The sequence below is a fragment of the Emiliania huxleyi genome, assembly GCF_000372725.1.
Source record: "Emiliania huxleyi CCMP1516 unplaced genomic scaffold EMIHUscaffold_98, whole genome shotgun sequence".
Lineage (NCBI taxonomy): Eukaryota > Haptophyta > Isochrysidales > Noelaerhabdaceae > Emiliania > Emiliania huxleyi.
Window position 1 is genome coordinate 5,990 of NW_005194754.1, and position 16,778 is coordinate 22,767.

The following is a 16,778-nucleotide window of genomic DNA, read 5'->3' on the forward strand; positions in this document are numbered from 1 at the left end:
TCGCCGAGCGCACGCGGAGGTAGTGCCGGCTGGCGAGGCACCAGAGCAGCTCCGCGAGCGGAAGCGTGAGCACGTACAGCAGAATGTTGAGCGGCCAAGCGACGGAGAGCCAGCGCCACATGCGGTAGATTGCGCCGTCCTCCGCGCCGACGCTGCACGGTAGCGCCTCCCGGTCGAAGAGGCCACCGCAGCCGCTCGCACCCGCAGCCCTGACCACGCACCTCGCCGCCTCCTCGCTGCTCGGACCGTGCCGAGCCTCGGGCAGGCGGCCAAAGCCGTCTGCAGGCTGCAGGCGACGGCGCAACGCGCGGGCCAGCAGGCGGCAGAAGCGCGTCGCGTCGTTGGTCGTGTCGGTGTCCATCGAACCTCGGCGAACCAGTCTTCGAGAGAGAGAATTTTACAAGCAAACTCCCTCGCCCAACACTGGAAGAGAGAAAGCGGATAGCGAACACAACACCCTCTCCTCACATGACAAACGATCCCACGATTGCGAATGTGGGGACTACATGATTACAGGAAGGGTGGAGGGGCCCGTCTGCAGAGCTAGGCGGCGCGGGCACCCCCCACTGGGGCCGAGGACAAGAAGCCGTTTGTCGCTTGCTTGTTCTTTTGCTTGTTGATCCAGTCGGTACGCTCCTTGCGCGCCTGCTTGTTGATGTTGTCGGCGTCGCCCGCCACCGCCGCCTTGGAGTCTGCTGCGTGTGGTGGACGACGAAGGAGGAGGCGCTCGCCGACGCCGCCCCGTACACCGTCCGGTCCACACAAGAACACACAACGCACGCTCTCGCATTACAAGGGACACTCTGTCATGTCATGTTCATGTTCATGTTCATGTCGGGGAGGACAAGACAGACCCACCGAGCATGGACAGCCTCAGAACTCGAACCCGAGCCGGCTCGCTCCCGCGACACGGGATATGGCAGGCACGACTCAGCAACCGCGAGCCGCTCACTCCCCCAGTCCCATTCCATCATCTTCCCCGCCTCCTCCACCGAGCGGATCCGCTCCCGCGCCGCCTCTCCCACCACCTCGCGGTCGCGATCGCTCATGCACATTTCGAAGGAGCACCGGAGCCACTCTCGGAGCGCAAAGTCCTCCTGGTCGGCGTCGGGTCCCGCACTGAGCCCTGGTGTCGAGGTGTCGAGGCCCGGTGTCGAGGGTGTCGAGCTGCTGTCGAGGGGCAGAGGTGTCGAGGCCTGTCGAGGCCTGTCGAGGCCTGTCGAGGCCTGTCGAGGCCTGTCGAGGCCTGTCGAGGCCTGTCGAGGCCTGTCGAGGCTGAAACCATGCTTGTCCGTGTCATCTCGTCCGTGTCGAGGAGTGTCGAGGGGTGTCGAGGGTGTCGAGGGTGTCGAGCGTGTCGAGCGTGTGTCGAGTGTTGTCAAGGTGTTTAGCGTCTAAGGTGTCAAGGTATCCAAGGTGGCAGGATGCAGTTGCAGCCCATAACAAAACTTGGGCAGCAGTTGCAAAGCTGTTTCATCCCTTAGTTGCAGCCTCTCAGTTGCACCCCTGTTGATGTAGCACAACCTGTGAGCACAACCAGTATACTCTGTGCGGGACATTTGAGGACATCAAGCTCACTAGTGCCAGGAGTCATTGCCACTGCACAAGGTGCTGTGCAGGCGCAGCGCCTAAGGCTACAGCACACCCCATGCAGCAGCGTCGCCGCTGCAGAGTCGCTGCTGCACTCGCCTGCGCACACAGCGCAACTGACCACAGCGCTCATGGCACAGGCTGGTGCCATGAGTCAGTGGACATTGCCACTGCACAAGGTGCTGTCCAGCAGCTAAGGGCTACAGTACCCCATCGCAGCAGCGTCGCCGCCGCTGCCATCGTCGCCGTGTTGCAGCGTCGCCAGTGCACAAAGCGCAATGGACCACAGGTCTGCACTCATGGCACAAGCTCACTGGTGTGAGGACTCATTGCCACTGTACAAGGTGCTGTGCAGCACCTGAGGGCTACCTGAGTACTGCCATGGTTGCTACCTGTGGTTGCTACATCAACAGGGGTGTGCAACTGAGCTGCAACTTGAGCTAGAACTTGAGAGGCTGCAACTGAGGGATGAAAGTACTGCCAGCCAAGTTTGATTGCTGCTGCAGCCCTGATTTTCTACTCTGTGACTGCAAATGGGTCTACCCGGTACGTCTCTGCTGTGTTAGGATCATCAGAGGTGTCGAGGTGGTGTCGAGCGGTGTCGAGGGGTGTCGAGGGGTGTCGAGGGGTGTCGAGGTGTCGAGTTTGGCACCTTGACATGGACGAGCATGGTCCCAGCCTAGATGGTGTCGAGGGGTGTCGAGGGGTGTCGAGTTGGTCGAGTTGGCATGGGGTGTCGAGGTGTCGAGTCGGTGTCTAGGTTTGGTGTCGAGGTGTCGAGGCCAGGGCTTAGGTCCCGCACCACGCGCCACTCGCGCCGGCGGGTTCACCAACGGCCGGGGCGGGTCCCGCACCGGGCGCGCCTCCACCACCCGCTGGTTGTCGCCGTTCTTCATCGCGAGATCCTGCGCCCGCAAGCGCGCCTGCACGCGCTTTGTGCCGGGCTGGATGTTCTTCTCGATCCAGCGCAGCTGCTTATCCAGCGCATACACCACCTCGCACAACACCCCGTCAATGAATTCCTCCTGCCCGAGCCGAAGTGCATGGGAACCCAGCCGCCCCAGCTGCCGTCGGGCAAGTATTCCGTCGCGTTGCCCCCGAGAGATGGCTCGGGAAGATGCCAATATGCCCGCTCCATCACCCGCCCGCACGCAGCCGCAGCGCTCGCCCACTCGAGCGGAGCCTTCTTGCGCTGCGACGGGAGTCCACGGGCTCCACGAGCTGACGGCGCGCGGCGGGAGCTCGCCTCCCCGGGCTGTCGGAGAGGGTGTCGGAGATTTAGCGCCCACGGAACGCAGCGGCGCCGCCGCCGCGCCAGTTGGCGTAGACGATGAAGAGGAAAACCAATAGAGTAAAGACGTCAGACGAGGCTGAGGGTGGTCTGCAGAGCCCAAAGTCTCGCAGCGCGATCCCAGATCGAGGGTTGGCACGAGCTAACCACCCCTGTAGTGGGGCAGTGAGCGGTGGCCTGCTGAGCCGGGTGGAGGCGGTCGCCTGCCAAGTGGTCAGAGAGGGAATGGGGCACACTCATCGAGGTAGATGGCGATGCCTGGGTTGATCTGTCGGGACAGTGCTGCACCGACCCGAAGGGGTTGGTATGCTGAATTACCTCACGGCAGGCGACCTTTGCCGCTGCCTCGTCTAGCACCGCCGCGCCCTCCTCATCGTCGTCGTCCATCGCCGCTCGCCACATCTGCTGGCGCCACGCCTCCACGTCGAAGTTCTGCTGTTGCTGCTGCTGCTGCTGTGCTGCTGCTGCTCCTCCTCCTCCTCCTTCTCCACCCCCACCAACTCCTCCTCAGACTCACCCGCCGCAGCAGCCGCCTCCACCTCGCCGCCAGTCGAGCCGCCCACAGACACGCCAAGGGTGCCCGATGGGTGCACCATAGGTGCCGGAGGGGTGCCAAGGCCCTCCGACGCCTCGTCCACGGGCGACTCGTAGCCGCCTGCGCCTCCGCCCCCGCCCACGTCGGCGGCCGCCTCGCCCTGCGCCGCCTCGCCGCCCAGCGTGGCAGCAGCGAGAGCTGGGGAGGTGGTGAGGGAATTCTGCGAGCATCGGCGCAGCCCGGCGCGCAGCTTGGCCACCTCGAGCGAGTCGTCGATGCCGAGTTGAGCGAGAGCGCACGCCGCGACACATTCCTCGAGGAGGAGGCCGTCGACCTGCTCCGCAGCGAAGCGAGGAGCATGTGCCTCCAGCCTCACAGAGCTGAGGAAGGCGCAGACGTCGTCGACGGACCAGTTTTTGACTTTCCGCGGCTCGCGTCCCTCGCCCAACCGGCCACGCTCTGCTTCATTCAACCGGCCTGGAGCGCGCCGTCGGGGCGCGACGGCCGCGACGGGCGCGCGCCCAGGCGGACGCCCAGTGGCCGGGCGCGTCCCGGCCTCCGCCGCCGCCACCGCCGCGGCGGTGGCAGCAGCCGAGCTGTGCATCGTAAGTTCGAGACGCCATTATGCATTAAGGTCATTCACGGGAGTCCGCGGCCCATGTCCGCTGGTAGGACAATGACCGCCGTAAACCCTGTGATCAGCTCCATGCGATCTCGGATATTTTTTGTAGGCACCGGAACGCCAAAAAACTACTGTGTATGTATGTATGTGTACTGTGTCTTCGAGTGAAAAGTAATCCGAGCAAAGCCGCGGCCGCAGTGAATTAAAAGGGGCGGTTTTCGAGGGGGCATCTGGAGAATCTGGGAATCTGCTCACTACGGAACCCCACCTCACTCATCGAAAAACTTTTCACTCCAAGACATAGTACTTTTTGTTTTGTTTTTGTACTTTTTTAAGGTGCTCTACAAGCTAGGCCGTCAAAAGATACGGCATTGCAGGCCATTTAGGGCCCCTTAGACGGTCACTGAGTAGGCCCAACCTTAAGGAACTAAGCGTCAGACTCCTCGAAAGTAACTAAGTGTCCGTTTGTTTCTTTTTCGACACGGCAAGCTTCCATCGGCTGCTTGCATACACGTATGCATGCAACCTCAACATGCAACCTCAAGCAACCTCAAGAGACACGCCGAGCACGAGAAGCACCTTTCCGGCCGCCGAACCTCACTACTGCATCTTAGCCGAATGGTCGCGCCGCCGACTCTTTCTTTCGGAGGCGGCCTCGGCTGGGCGGCAGAGGTCGTGCCGCTCCTCCGGCTCGCGCTCCCGGTCGTGCTTTCGAACGGCCTGCAGCAGTCGCTGCAGATTGTTGATGCTGCCTTTGTCGGCCACCTCGGCACGGACGAACTTGCAGGACGCAGCATAATTCCTCGAGATATCCGACCGCTCTTCTCATCGCCCTCCTTCATGCCCTCCTTGTCCCTCGCAGCTTGCTCGCTGGGAAATTTTCTCTTCAACATCATCTGGGCATTCCTCCTCGGCGTGGCGACAGCGCTCGACACGCTAGCGTCGCAGGCGGCCGGCGCCGGCGACACTGTCGCTCTCCGGCGCTGGGGCGTGGCGGCTGCGGCGGTGATGCTCGTGCTCTGCCTCCCGACGTGCGCCGTGCTGCAGCAGAGCGCTTGGGTGCTCGAGCGCTGCTTTGGGCAGAGCGAGCGCCTCTCGCAGATGGCGCAGCGGTACTGCCGCGGCCTACTGCCAGGGATCCCGCCGCTCGCTCTGTTCACCGTCGCTCAGAGGCTGCAGCTGGCGCAGGGCCGCGCTCTGCCGTCGATCCTCTCGCTGCTCGCGGCCAACCTGCTCAACTGCGGCACCAACCTCCTCTTCATCTGGCGGCTCGGGCTCGGCTTTGACGGCTCTCCGCTCGGGACTTCCGTCGTCCGCGCCGTGGCGCTGCTGCTGCTGCTGCTCTCCGAGCTGCTGCTCTCCGACCGCCGCATCGACCGCCGACGTCGCGGCGGCGGCGGCGGCTGGCTCTGCCCTTGGCCCAGCCCCTGCCCGCCTTGGCCCGGCCCCGGCCCGCCTTGGCGCGGCCCCTGCCCGTGCGGCTCCCTCTCGAGCGGCGTCGGCCCTGTGCTCGACCTGGTTCGGCTCGGCTTGCCCGGAGGGGTCTCGCTCGGAGTCGAGGCGGCGCTCCACCCCCCCCCCCCCTAGCCCTAGCCGAGCCTGAGGCGCGGCACCACCGCCGCGCTGCTGAGGCAAGGAGTGGCACAATAGGCGTGGGCCTTTGAGGCGCTCGGCCGCGCAGCCCGCCCGCGCAGCCCGCCCCAAAATTCTCTTCGCGCAGCAGAGAGCGCCGCCTCCAGGCTGCAGCCCCGCCTCCAGGCTGCAGCTCCGCCGCAGGCGCTCGCTGTCCTCGCGTCGCTGCTCGGCAAGGTCTCCCTCGACGCGTGCGCGATCCTGCTCTCCCTCTCCTCGCTCGCCTTCACCGCGCTCCCCTTTGGAGTCGCCGTCGCGGCGAGCATACGGGTGGGCAACCTGCTCGGCGCGCAGCAGCCGCGCCGCGCGCAGGCGACGGCGGGCGCCGCCCTCCGCCTCGGCGTCGCCGCGATGCTCGCCGCCTCCGCCGCCCTGCTCCTCCTCCGCCCTCGCCTCGCCTCCCTCTTCACGGCAGATACGGCGGTGGCGGCGCGCGTGGCCGCCGTCGCGCCGGTCGTCGCGCTGCTGCAGGTCGTCGACGGGTACCAGGCCGTCGCGGCCGGCGTGCTGCGCGGGCTGGGCCGCCAGCCGGCCGTCGCCGCCGTCAACGTGCTCTCGTTCTGGCTCGTTGGCGTGCCGCTCGGCGCCGGGGCGGCGTTCGGCGCGCAGGGAGGCATCGGGGCGCTCTGGGCGGGGCTGACGGTCGGGTTGGCCGCCGGATGCGCGTGCTACGCGTGGATGTTGCGCCGAGTGGAGTGGCCCGACGAGGCACGCAAGGCGCTCCGTCGCAGCACGCGGCTCGGGACCAAGGGCGGCGCCGACGCTTGCGGACTCGCCGAGCCGCTCCACGACTGGAGCGGGACCAGTGCGGCCTCGAGCGGCAGTTCTTCAACGTGTTGAGTCGAGGCCTCGAGATGCCTCGAGCAGAGGGTGGGTGATCCACATCTCCAGAGATCAACCACGCACAACACGCACACAATCACAAAACTGAGCGGTCCGCTCGTCAGACTTTGAACGGGTTTTGCATTTAGTTTGTTAATTGCATTCCGCCGCTTGTTGCATGATGCGTATACGTGCCCGGAGAGAGCAAGATACTTTATAGAGGCGACTCAACTCTCAGGCGTGGCCCGTGTGAGGAGAAATTGTGCGTTGTGGGCTGTGCGGTGCACCCTGCACAGCAAACACTGGGCCTCCGGCCTTGCGCCTACACACACACCCAGTCACACAGCGCGAGAACGCGCGAGATCGACTGAATTCTCGCACAAATTACAGCGAACACCATGTCACACAAACACTGTACACGGTAGGGCCAGGGGCTGTGCAGCGTATTTCCTGTGCTCATATCCCGATATCCGGCGGTCCCATCATGATTCCAGGGGTGCCGGGAACTCCGCCTTCGCGCCGCACGCGCTCGAGGTCCTTGGTCACCAGCGCGCGCATCTTCACCCGCCTCTCCAGCATGCGCCTGCCCTCCTGCGCGAGCAGCACCGACTTGAGACGCCTTCTGGTCGTCTCTTCGCGGGGTGGCAGCGGAGAAGACAGCCCGCTCGCGAGGGCGTAGGCGCACAGCAGCAGTAGCAAACGACAGACCGCGGCGAAGCGCATGGGTGGGATGCTGTTGTAAGCGATCGGGTAAGCGGGTGAAGATGCGCGCTGTTGTTAGCGGATCGGGCGGCGGCGACGATCGGTTCATCACGGCCGATTTTTCTTCTTTTCCCGGGGGGCCAAGCGTTCTTCTTCCCCAACAAAGCCGCGCGAGGCCGCCCGCCTTCCACGTCGGCGCCATGCTCCCGCCTCGCCTTCGGGCTCTGGCGGGTGTGATGGGCCCGTCACGCAAGTTGTGCCTCGGGGAGGATTACAACATACTACAACATTGAAAAGCAAAGGGGAAACAAGAAAAATATGGCGTGCGATCGAAGGTCGCCGTCAGGGACCCTCAGTCGCCGCTCTCGGTGCAAAGACCGGGAAAGAGCCTCTGCAGACACGATGCTCGCCCTCTCCGCCGCCGCCCCGGCCCTGCCTGCGACGACGGCCGCGGGCCGCGGCGTGCTTAGCCCTGCTCAGCCGACGCCGTCCGAGTGGCACCGAGCGCGGCGACGAGCCATACTCGAGGCGCACCCATCCATCGTGCGGTCGCTGGTCGGCAAGGAAACGACGACCGTGCCGCTCCTTGCCGCGGCGAATCTGGCGCAGGTAGGAGCGTGCATCGCAGGGTCGCACCTTCCGGGGTACGAGCTGGCGCCCGCAGCGGTGCTGGTCGGCGGCACCCTCTCGCTCTGGCAATTTGCGCTGCTGCATGACGTCAAGCACGGCACCGCGGAGCTGCCGAGGGGCGTGCGGATCAACGACGTCGTCTTCTGGGGCAGCCTGCCCTCGCTCTTCGGCTACTACCTGTACCTGCGCTGGGGCCACCTCAGCCACCACGCCAACTTCGGAGAGAGGCGCATCGCCGAGCTGTTCGACTCGGAGCAGGACAAGTTCGAGGACGGCGACGTCATGTTCGTTGCGCATCGGCAGCTGCTCCTCGGCGACGAGCGGAGCGAGCGGCCGGGCTTCTTCGGCGGCGAGCAGGTCGGCGGGCTCGGCCTCTCCATCTCGCGCACTATCTACGCGTGGCTCTGGTCTGGCCGCGAGGGGTGGGCGTGGTACAATGCGATGGTGTACGCCGTCGGGATGGCCTACGAGCGAGCGGCGCTCGTCGTGGGTGGAGGGTGGGTTCCTGCGCTCGCCGGGCGCAACTTCTTCTTCCCCAACAAGCCGCAGGCCTTCCACTCGGACTGCGCCGCCTACGCGCGCGCCTCCGCCGCGCTGCAGCTGCTGCTGGTCGGCCTAGCCGGCCCCGGCGCGTTGTGGTGGCTCTTCTGGGCCGAGGTGGGCTGGCAGCTGCCCATCCACCCGGCGAGCGCGATGTTCGTCTCCAACCACCCGTCGCTCGACGCGCCGCGCGGCGAGGGCGTGGGCGGCTGCCAGCCGACGGCCTCCATCTACCTCGAGGGCGCGGCCGGCGAAGCCTTCGACTGGCTCTGCTGCTTCTCCAACTACCACACCGAGCACCACGACTTCCCCGACGTGCCCGCCTTCCGGCTGAAGCAGCTGCGCGACGCCGCGCCCGAGTTCTACGCCGACGCGGCGCTCGCCGGCGCGCGCGACGGCTGGCGCGAGACGATGCGCCGCACTTTCGAGGGCAGAGGGTTCTACGCGTGCACCGGCGCACTCGAAACGGTCGACGAGGCAGTAGAGCAGTGGTCGTACGGGCCGACTTTGTAGATTGTAGTTGTTAGTTCCAGTGGGTTAAACTCGAACCAACTGCAGTATACTCAATGAGTAACGAGAAATCGGCGGATAGCTAGATGAGAGAGCATTGCGGGATCCAGCTCAACCACCACACCAACAACGGTGAATACAAAGACAAACGACAGTGGTCGGCAGCCTCTGCGACGCTCCGATCGGCTCCTCGACCTCATCGCCTGCGACGAGCCAGCATGGCTCGTCGCTTGACGGCAGCCTGCCCAGTATGCTTTTGGCATTCTGTACAGCCTCGCCAGGCTCTCTGAGACGGCCTGCAGGGCCGGCGCGGACCGCCTCGGGCGCGATGGCCCTCCTCAGTACCTACCTCTTCGATGCCTGTCGGCTCTCCAATCTCGTCGCCGGCGGCAGGCCCGCATGGCGCGCTGCTCGATGGCAGCCTGCTCAGTACGCCTTGGACAGTGACTTCTGCCTCGCTGCTCTTACTGCAGCCGCCTCCGGGGCCGGCGCCGGCCGCCACGCCTCGCCAGTGCTGTCTACGCCTGCGACACGCGTGTCGGCTCGCCGCCCGCGTCGCCCGCGGCGGGCCCGCATGGCGCGCCGCTCGTCGGGAGCGTGCCCAGCAGGCTGTGCAGGGCAGCCTGCCTCACTCAGAGCGCCGCCGCCGCTGCGCGGGGCCGCCACCGGCGCTGCTGCCGTGAACACTGCCGCCGTGTACGTCACCATCGCCTCTCTTCGTCGCCGATCTCGCCGACGCCGCTCGCCGCTCGCCGCTCGCCGCCGCCCTGCCCTGCCCTGCCCAGCCCTCGCACAAACAAACCAACATACACACACAACACACACACACATTCACACACACACACAACACACCCTGCCCTCACTCGAGCGCCCCGCGCCCTCCCGCCCCACGCCCTGCGCCTCACGCCTCGCGTCCCACGCACGCCCTGCGCCCCCACGCCCCTCACCTCGCGCCTCACGCCTCCCTCCCACCCTCTCAGGCATTTCTCCTCCCTGCTGCTCGCCGACTCCTCCCCCCCCCGCATGACCGACGACTACCCGACCTTCGGCGACTCCTCCCTCTTCGGCGCCAACGTCTACTACCGGGGGACCGTCGCCCTCGGGCTTACTGGAATGATCCCAGCGGCACACGTCTACGAGGGGGGGCTCCGAAAGGTCGGCATGCCTGGCATGTCGGCTTACTAGGCAGGTCATTGACCTCCCCCCCGCTTGTCCACCCGGCGTGAGGGGCGGGAGCGCAGCCATTCCAACGGCTGGGAAAATTTCTGAACGGCCGTGCATGCGTCTGCATGCCGGCTTACTAAGAAGGTCCCTCGCTCCGGCTCCTCTCCCGGAAGACGCGCGCCGGCCTGGGGGACTCGCTTGCGATCCCGTTCCAGCCAGAGGCCGCGTGAGGCGTGTGGGACGGTGCACGCTGGGGCTCGGCCCCAAGTGTGCGCTGGCCTCGCGTCTCGAGAGGAGGGCGGCTCGTAACTGAGGTCCGCCTGCGGAGACAGTCGTCCTCGCCTCCCTCCGACGTCCTCTACGAGGGGGGGACTCCGAACGGCCGAGCATGCCCTCGCATGCCGGACAACTAGGTAGGTCATAGACCTCCCCCCCTCTCCGAGGGCAGAGGCTGCCGCCTCTCGGATACTCGGCCATTCCAACGGCCAGGCCGCTCGCTTAAGGCTGATTGGCTAGACGAGCGGCCTACCTCCACGGGGCTGTTGGCGCAGGGGGAGGTGTCAATCACGCTCCCGGGACGCCGGAGAGATCGGGTTGGTCTCCCCCGCCTTCAGCCCTGACCCGACGGGGACGCCATCACCCTCGCCCAGGGATCTACAACGCTGTCTCAAGGTCCGACAGGTTCGGCACCGGGCACCGCCTCGGTATACAAAATGCGCCTGCGGGCGGACCCTCACAGATCACAGATCACAAAGACAAGCGCCACTCGCGTGAGAAAGAAACACGCTCGGTAGAGTTGTTGTCGAGCGATCTTGGAAGGACGATCAGGGACACAGGGGAACGGGAGTGGGGAGCCTTCCTGCCCAGCGTCGTGCCATGCAACTTGAGTTCTTTTTTTGCTTTGGGTAGCAAAATTTCTTTTTGGTCAAGCCGAGGTGCGAAATTTTCTTCTCTCTCGCGGAATAAAATAGCCAGTTTCGGCGGAGCTCCGAGAGGTAGAAGATCGTCGGCGCTGAAGTTGTGTCGCAGGAGGTGGTGGAGAATGACCTCCAGACTGACCCGGAGAATCACCTCCACCAGCCCCACCCAAGCACCCCTATTATCACACTCTCCCCCCCCACAGTGATGAACCTAGTCTACCTATATCCCTATATTCCCACACCCTGTGCAGTGGCACGTCTCGCCACCTAGATCCCTAATATTGGCACCTTGGGCGCCGAATAGGCGCCCAAATATTGGCACGTAATAGTTCCCTCGACTCTCGAGTCGGCGTCATGTGAGACGCTTGAGAGTCACCCCGCTGAGGCAGTGAGCCCCAGCATCCCCGGTGTAGCACGACGCCATTCCCTTATACCACTCGGATACGAGTTCCTTATACCTTATACCAATCCTACAGTCGTCTGCGACGGCACCCGGATCGAGGATGGCTTTGCAGCCTCACCCGCGATCACCAGTACAGCAGAGCCTTGCACGCGGCTCTGCACTCACACTTGCTGGGCACCAACCTTTGGGTCCAGATGACTATCCCTCTACAAACGAGGGGAGAGGGACGCCTCACGAGCCTACGGAGGGCCTCGACCCGACTTCTTGCTGGTCAGACCACTCTAATCCCTTCCACAAGTTGGCAAACACAACCGCGCCGCTGTGGCCCAAGAACAGGACGCACAAGCCCAGAAACCCCTACCTAGGCACCAGGGAGAGAGAGATTTTAAAGAAACACGGCGTTCCGGCCATTGTTGGTCGCACTTGCGATTTTTTTCCCTTTTTGTGATCTCCGCGTGCCTGTGCTTGTGGCACTCCCCGAGCGCCGCCGCTGTGCGCGCTGAGGCGTACGCAGCTTCGGCGTGAGAGCGGCGGCGGCGGCGGCAATCTGCCGGCGTCCGCCACCAGCGTCCGCCGCTGCACCAGCTCTCTCGACTTCATGCACTACCAGCGGCGCGCCAAGAAGCCTGCGTCAGCTGCGGCAGCGCTGCAGCGGCTCACCGGTAGGATGCAGCGGCCGCGCTGCGATGGCAGCCTCGTCGCTGCATCCGCCAACTTCACGAGCTCTCGCCGCGCTGAGCTCGCCCGCCCGTCGGCCGCGACCGCAGATGCGAGCACGCGGCGGCGGTGCCCTCTCTAAGCCACTAACTGCAGCAGGCGTGACATGGGAGGCGGAACGATGGAGTCGGACGAATCGAAATGGCAGTTGCCCACGCCACCGCCGCCCCGGCATGTTGAAACCAGCCCCGCACTCGCACCATCCGGCCAAGACCCGCACATGCCACTTGCGCTTCCCGACCCGCGCTCCGCCCCGATTTCGGCCTTCAGGCAGCATCCTCGATCGGGCTCGACTTGGACGAGCGCCAACCGCACCGTCGGCGGCTCCGCTGTGGGGCCGACGCCGCGGCCTACTTCGGCCACCGTCGAGCCGGTGCGCTGTGGCTTGCACCTCGGCCTTTCCGTGGCGTTCCTTCCCCGTCCTTCTCCCTCTCTCAGCCAGCTCACTCCCGCCTCCTCCAGGCGACGGTTGCGACGCAGAGCAGCGAGGGCCGACGTGGCCGACGTGGCCGACAGAGCCCGCCCGCCTCGCACGGCGGCGACTACGAGGAGCCACCTGCGAAATGCGCCCGCTCGACCCACCTTGCCTGCGCCGGCAGGTTGGCGGAGGGCGACGCAGGAGGATCTCGCCGCGAGGGACGTGTGCCGCAACCCTCCTCCAAACCGCCCCCGCCCGCGCCGCCGCCGTCACAGCCCGCGCCTCTGAGACTGTGTCGTGTCGGTTCAGCGGGTACCTCGCCCGCTGGGCAGGTTTGAGGACGCCTGCAAGTAGATAGACGTTCGTAGCGGGTACACCGCCTCGCGTGTATGTGTATGTGTGATCTCTGTCTCTCTCTCTTATTTGTCTAAGGCCTGTCTCTGTTTGAGGTGGTCTCTCAGACTCAGTGAGAGAGTCCATCTGAGTTGTCGCTCGGGTTGCCTTGAGGACTTGAGAATTCTTTTTGTTAGTGCGCGCCAGTCCCGCCCAGTGCGGTGCGAGTGTGGCGTTGTAAAATTCTTTCGCCGCCGTGCGGTTGCGGGTTGGGCTGGGCGTCTTTGCCACCTCGTGCTCGTCGCCTGTCCATCGTCGCCTGTCCATATATGACCAATCCCTTCTCGACCACGGGTGCCCGACAGTTTGGCGCGGCGCCGCTGTGGGGCGCTTCCGCTGCGGATGCACTGCAGCCGCCGCTGCGTCTCACCGTCATGACTGGGGCTCTTTTTGGGGCGGCGCGAGCCTCTGTGGAGGTCGAGATCGCCCGGTCGGCGACTGTGGGCGAGCTGCTGCGCAGGGTGATGGCACTCGCACAGCTCCTCTTGCTCGTTCACGTAAACGCACAACAAAAGGGACCCGAAATCGCACAGCGGGGCGCGCGGGCGGCGCCGGGTGATGGTCAAGAATAACTACTCCAGCGGCCGCAACGACGACCGGCTGCAGAACCCAAACGGCAAGAACCTGCCGCAGGCGTTCGCCGACGTTGACGACAAGGACGACAAGCGCGAGAACTTGACAGACGTGCTGCCGTGCCACCCATACTCGGCGGTGGGCAACATGAACCTCAACAGCATGCTGATTGAGAACATCCGCTCGCACGACTACTTCAAGGGGCTCGGCGAGCTCTCCACTTTCGAGGAGGTCGTCGACCAGATCTACTACGACTGCACGTACATCACCCCGTGGCGGCCCGGCACACACAAGGCGCAGCGCGCCGCGGGCATGTGCTCTGGCCTGCGGGGCGTCTCGAACGCGGGCGTGCCATCGACGGCGTACATGCTGCTCTTCAAGCTCTACACGCTGCAGCTCACCCGCAACCAGATCCTGCGCCTCGTCACGCACAAAGACTCGCCGTACATCCGCGCGATCGGCCTGCTGTACCTGCGCTACGTCTGCGAGCCCAAGGAGCTGTGGGGGTGGTACGAGCCGTACGTGAGCGACCCGGAGATGTGGTCCCAGCTCGGCGAGGGCGGAGAGCGGAGCACCCTCGGTTCCTTCGTCCGCCGGTGAGCGCTCTCCCCGCCCTTTCCCCCGCCTTTTGCCCCCTCCCCCGCCCTCCCCTTTTTCTTTCCTCCGCACCCCTTGGGCACACGGGGGCACTTTGCGGGGGCCCCCCCGGCCCCCCCCCCCCCCCCAGCCTCTGCACCGAGCTCGAGTGGTACGACACGATGCTGCCTCGCCTGCCTGTCCCCGTCGCCCGGGACATTGAAAAGAAGCTCGCTGAGGCGACGGCCGCCGGGACCCAACGCGAGCGCGGGCGCGACCGCGAGCGGCGCGACGAGCGGCGCGACGACGACGAGCGCGGTCGGCGGGATGAGCGGCGCGATGAGCGGCGGGATGAGCGGCGCGAGGAGCGGCGCGAGGAGCGGCGCGAGGAGCGGCGCGAGGAGCGGCGCGAGGAGCGGCGCGATGAGCGGCGCGATGAGCGGCGCGAGGAGCGGCCGTACGAGGAGCAGCGCCCCTCGAACCCGCCTCGGTACGCCGACCTCGACCAGCCCGCGGAGGGGCGGCGCGGCGAGGGGCGGAGGGAGGAGGGGCGGAGGGACGAGCGGTACGAGCGGCGCGACTACGAGCGGCGCGACGAGCGGCGCGACGACGAGTATCGAGGAGGCGGAGACACATATCGAGGAGGCGGAGACGTCTTCCGAGGGGAGCGGGGCGACTACCGAGGGGAGCGGGGCGACTACGGCCGCGGAGGCGACTACGGCCGCGGAGCCGGCTATGGCGGAGGCGGGTATGGCGGAGGCGGCTATGGCGGAGGTGGGTATGGCGGGAGCGGAAGCGGCTACGGCGGCGGCGGCGGCAGCGGCGGCGGCGGCTACGGCGGCGGCGGCGGCGGCTACGGCGGCGGCGGCGGCGGCTACGGCGGCTACGGCGGCGGCGGCGGCGGCTACGGCGGCGGCGGCGGCGGCTACTACGATCGGCGGCGGGAGGAGAGGGGGAGGGAGGAGAGGGGGAGGGAGGAGAGGCCAGCCGGCGGCTCGTCCCAGCCGCCCGTGTACGCAAGCCCTCCCGCCCCTCCCGCCCCTCCCCCGCCCTCCGCCCCGCCGCACGAGGAGCTGCTCCGGCAGCCCGACCGGGCACACGACCGGGCACACGACCGGGCACACGACCGCTCGAATGACCGCGCGGCGCCGGAGCCGGAGGCGAAGCGGCAGCGGCTCGAGGAGGAGGGCGGCGACGCCGACGCGCCGAAGGCCGAGTCAGCGACCGAGAAGCTCGCTCGGCTGCGCGCCCTGCAGGCGGCGCGGTCGGGCTTACACGGCGGCCGTGTCGGCAGCGACTACACTTTGCGAAAGCGGTAGTCGAGCTCGGGCGGCGGCATGGGAGGGGCGAAGCAGTGCCGTCCACCGATGCAGGGGACGGGCGGGACTGGCCCTCTCCCACTCGAGCTCGCGTCTCCCTGCCCGCACACCCTGGCGCGTGCCTCCTGCTGCTCGCTGTCCAGCTTTCACGCTCTCTCGCGGAGTCGTGGTGCCCCGGCTGCGTCTCACGAGCGGGTGCTGATGGATCCATCGTCCGGTTGCCCGAATCGTGCCAGGGAGCGGCTGAGGGCCGTGCATGTCGAGATGTTATCGTGCACGCAGCCCCATCGGGAGGACACCGAGGCGCGCTGCGCGCGTTGGGTGGCTGGGTGCCTCTGCGATGCTTGGGTTTGTTACTTTCCTAGGGGGGGAGGGGGGGGGGGAGTGCGCCGGCCTGCGTCACGGCTCACGCCGTCATAAAAAACCTACTCCCCTGTGCGCTCCCGTCTGGCAGGTCGTCTGGCGTAGCCGTAGCAGTCGGTCGCGGCGGGGTCGCCGTCCGCGCCCCGCGCGCGCGCGGGGAGACGGAGAGCGAGACCCGGAATGTGTGGCCGGCGCTTCCGCGCTGCGATGTGTTGAGTGCGTGTGGGCCGGTGGGGGGCTGCTGCATGCTCAGTATCATAAATTTGATTTAGCGTCCTCACACGTCGCCGCTCGACGAGGCGCGCCGAGAGCCTCTGCCCTCTACCACCGGCCCTGCGCCGACGCATCCAAGCCCAGGCGCGGTGCTGCTGTGCGGCTTGCGACCGCCCTGCTTCTGCAAAGCGGCGAGTCGATCCCCTTTGCGCCGGAGCTCGCGTCGGGCGGTGCAGAGGATGACGCAAGCGGAGCGCACCGAGGTCTGCAGCCGCTCTTTGGCCGTGCCGACCGCCTCCCTCAGCGTCAGCACCTCCGCCTCGAGCGCCTCACGCTCGCCCTTAGCGGCGGCGAGCGAGCGGCGAAGCGTGAAGTCGGATGGCCGCTGCGGCACGTCGACGAGGTTGCTGTAGAGGTCCGCCGTCAGATCGTCTGCCAGCGTGCTGGACCCCGCCGCGCCACCGGCCGTCTGAGGTCGCGATGGCTGTGCTGGGGCTCGCTTGACGCGTTTGGCCTCTCCTCCTCGAGCCTCTTCCTCGCACGCCTGCACACCAGTGGCCGCCGCCGCATCCGGCTCCGATCCCTCCTCTCCGCTCATCGCCTCACCGTTTCTGCACCCTCGCCGCGCCGCGCTGTAAAAGAATTTTCAGCGCTTTTTTTTCAAAGCAGACAGGCTCGACACAGGTGCGGACTGGCGCGTGCTAGCACTATCACAGGCGAACCACCTGACTGTAAAAGAAACGCAAAACTTCTCGCAAAACTCGAGAGAGTCAAAACTTCTGGGCTGAAAGCTGCCCGCGAAAACACAACAACACCTGCCTGACGAGTACAGCTAAAGAGTACCC

At 66.2% G+C, this 16,778-nt stretch overlaps 6 protein-coding genes across 6 annotated transcripts in view; 3 read left to right on the forward strand and 3 right to left on the reverse strand.

Moving 5' to 3' along the window:
- The window catches only part of EMIHUDRAFT_221604 (hypothetical protein), a gene marked incomplete at both ends in the record, with an annotated part of 1,854 nt that extends 1,493 nt beyond the window's left edge, over positions 1–361 (reverse strand). The window contains one exon of the mRNA XM_005756218.1: positions 14–361. Within this exon, the coding sequence (XP_005756275.1) occupies positions 14–361 (348 nt within the window). The remainder of the gene's footprint in view (positions 1–13) is intronic.
- A 1,669-nt stretch (positions 362–2,030) lies between these two features.
- Positions 2,031–4,340, reverse strand: EMIHUDRAFT_221606 (hypothetical protein; the record flags this gene model as incomplete). Its single annotated transcript, XM_005756219.1, has 8 exons — positions 2,031–2,117; positions 2,243–2,269; positions 2,445–2,615; positions 2,642–2,811; positions 2,880–3,084; positions 3,170–3,273; positions 3,399–3,875; positions 4,331–4,340. The coding sequence occupies 8 exons, from the start codon at positions 4,338–4,340 to the stop codon at positions 2,031–2,033; spliced, it is 1,251 nt and encodes a 416-aa protein (XP_005756276.1).
- Positions 4,341–4,656: 316 nt separating this feature from the next.
- Positions 4,657–6,510, forward strand: EMIHUDRAFT_107979 (hypothetical protein; the record flags this gene model as incomplete). The annotated part of the gene is made up of 2 exons (XM_005756220.1): positions 4,657–5,556; positions 5,815–6,510. The coding sequence occupies 2 exons, from the start codon at positions 4,657–4,659 to the stop codon at positions 6,508–6,510; spliced, it is 1,596 nt and encodes a 531-aa protein (XP_005756277.1).
- A 438-nt stretch (positions 6,511–6,948) lies between these two features.
- EMIHUDRAFT_221608 (hypothetical protein) lies at positions 6,949–7,215 on the reverse strand (the record flags this gene model as incomplete). The annotated part of the gene is made up of 2 exons (XM_005756221.1): positions 6,949–7,083; positions 7,201–7,215. 2 exons carry the CDS (start codon positions 7,213–7,215, stop codon positions 6,949–6,951), a joined length of 150 nt encoding a protein of 49 aa, XP_005756278.1.
- Positions 7,216–7,596: 381 nt separating this feature from the next.
- Positions 7,597–10,059, forward strand: EMIHUDRAFT_107980 (hypothetical protein; the record flags this gene model as incomplete). The annotated part of the gene is made up of 2 exons (XM_005756222.1): positions 7,597–8,855; positions 9,855–10,059. 2 exons carry the CDS (start codon positions 7,597–7,599, stop codon positions 10,057–10,059), a joined length of 1,464 nt encoding a protein of 487 aa, XP_005756279.1.
- A 3,550-nt stretch (positions 10,060–13,609) lies between these two features.
- Positions 13,610–14,277, forward strand: EMIHUDRAFT_69316 (hypothetical protein; the record flags this gene model as incomplete). The annotated part of the gene is made up of 2 exons (XM_005756223.1): positions 13,610–14,058; positions 14,190–14,277. Coding segments are annotated over 2 exons (537 nt in total), but the record flags the coding sequence as incomplete, so codon positions are not given.
- Between the last annotated feature and the right edge of the window lie 2,501 nt (positions 14,278–16,778).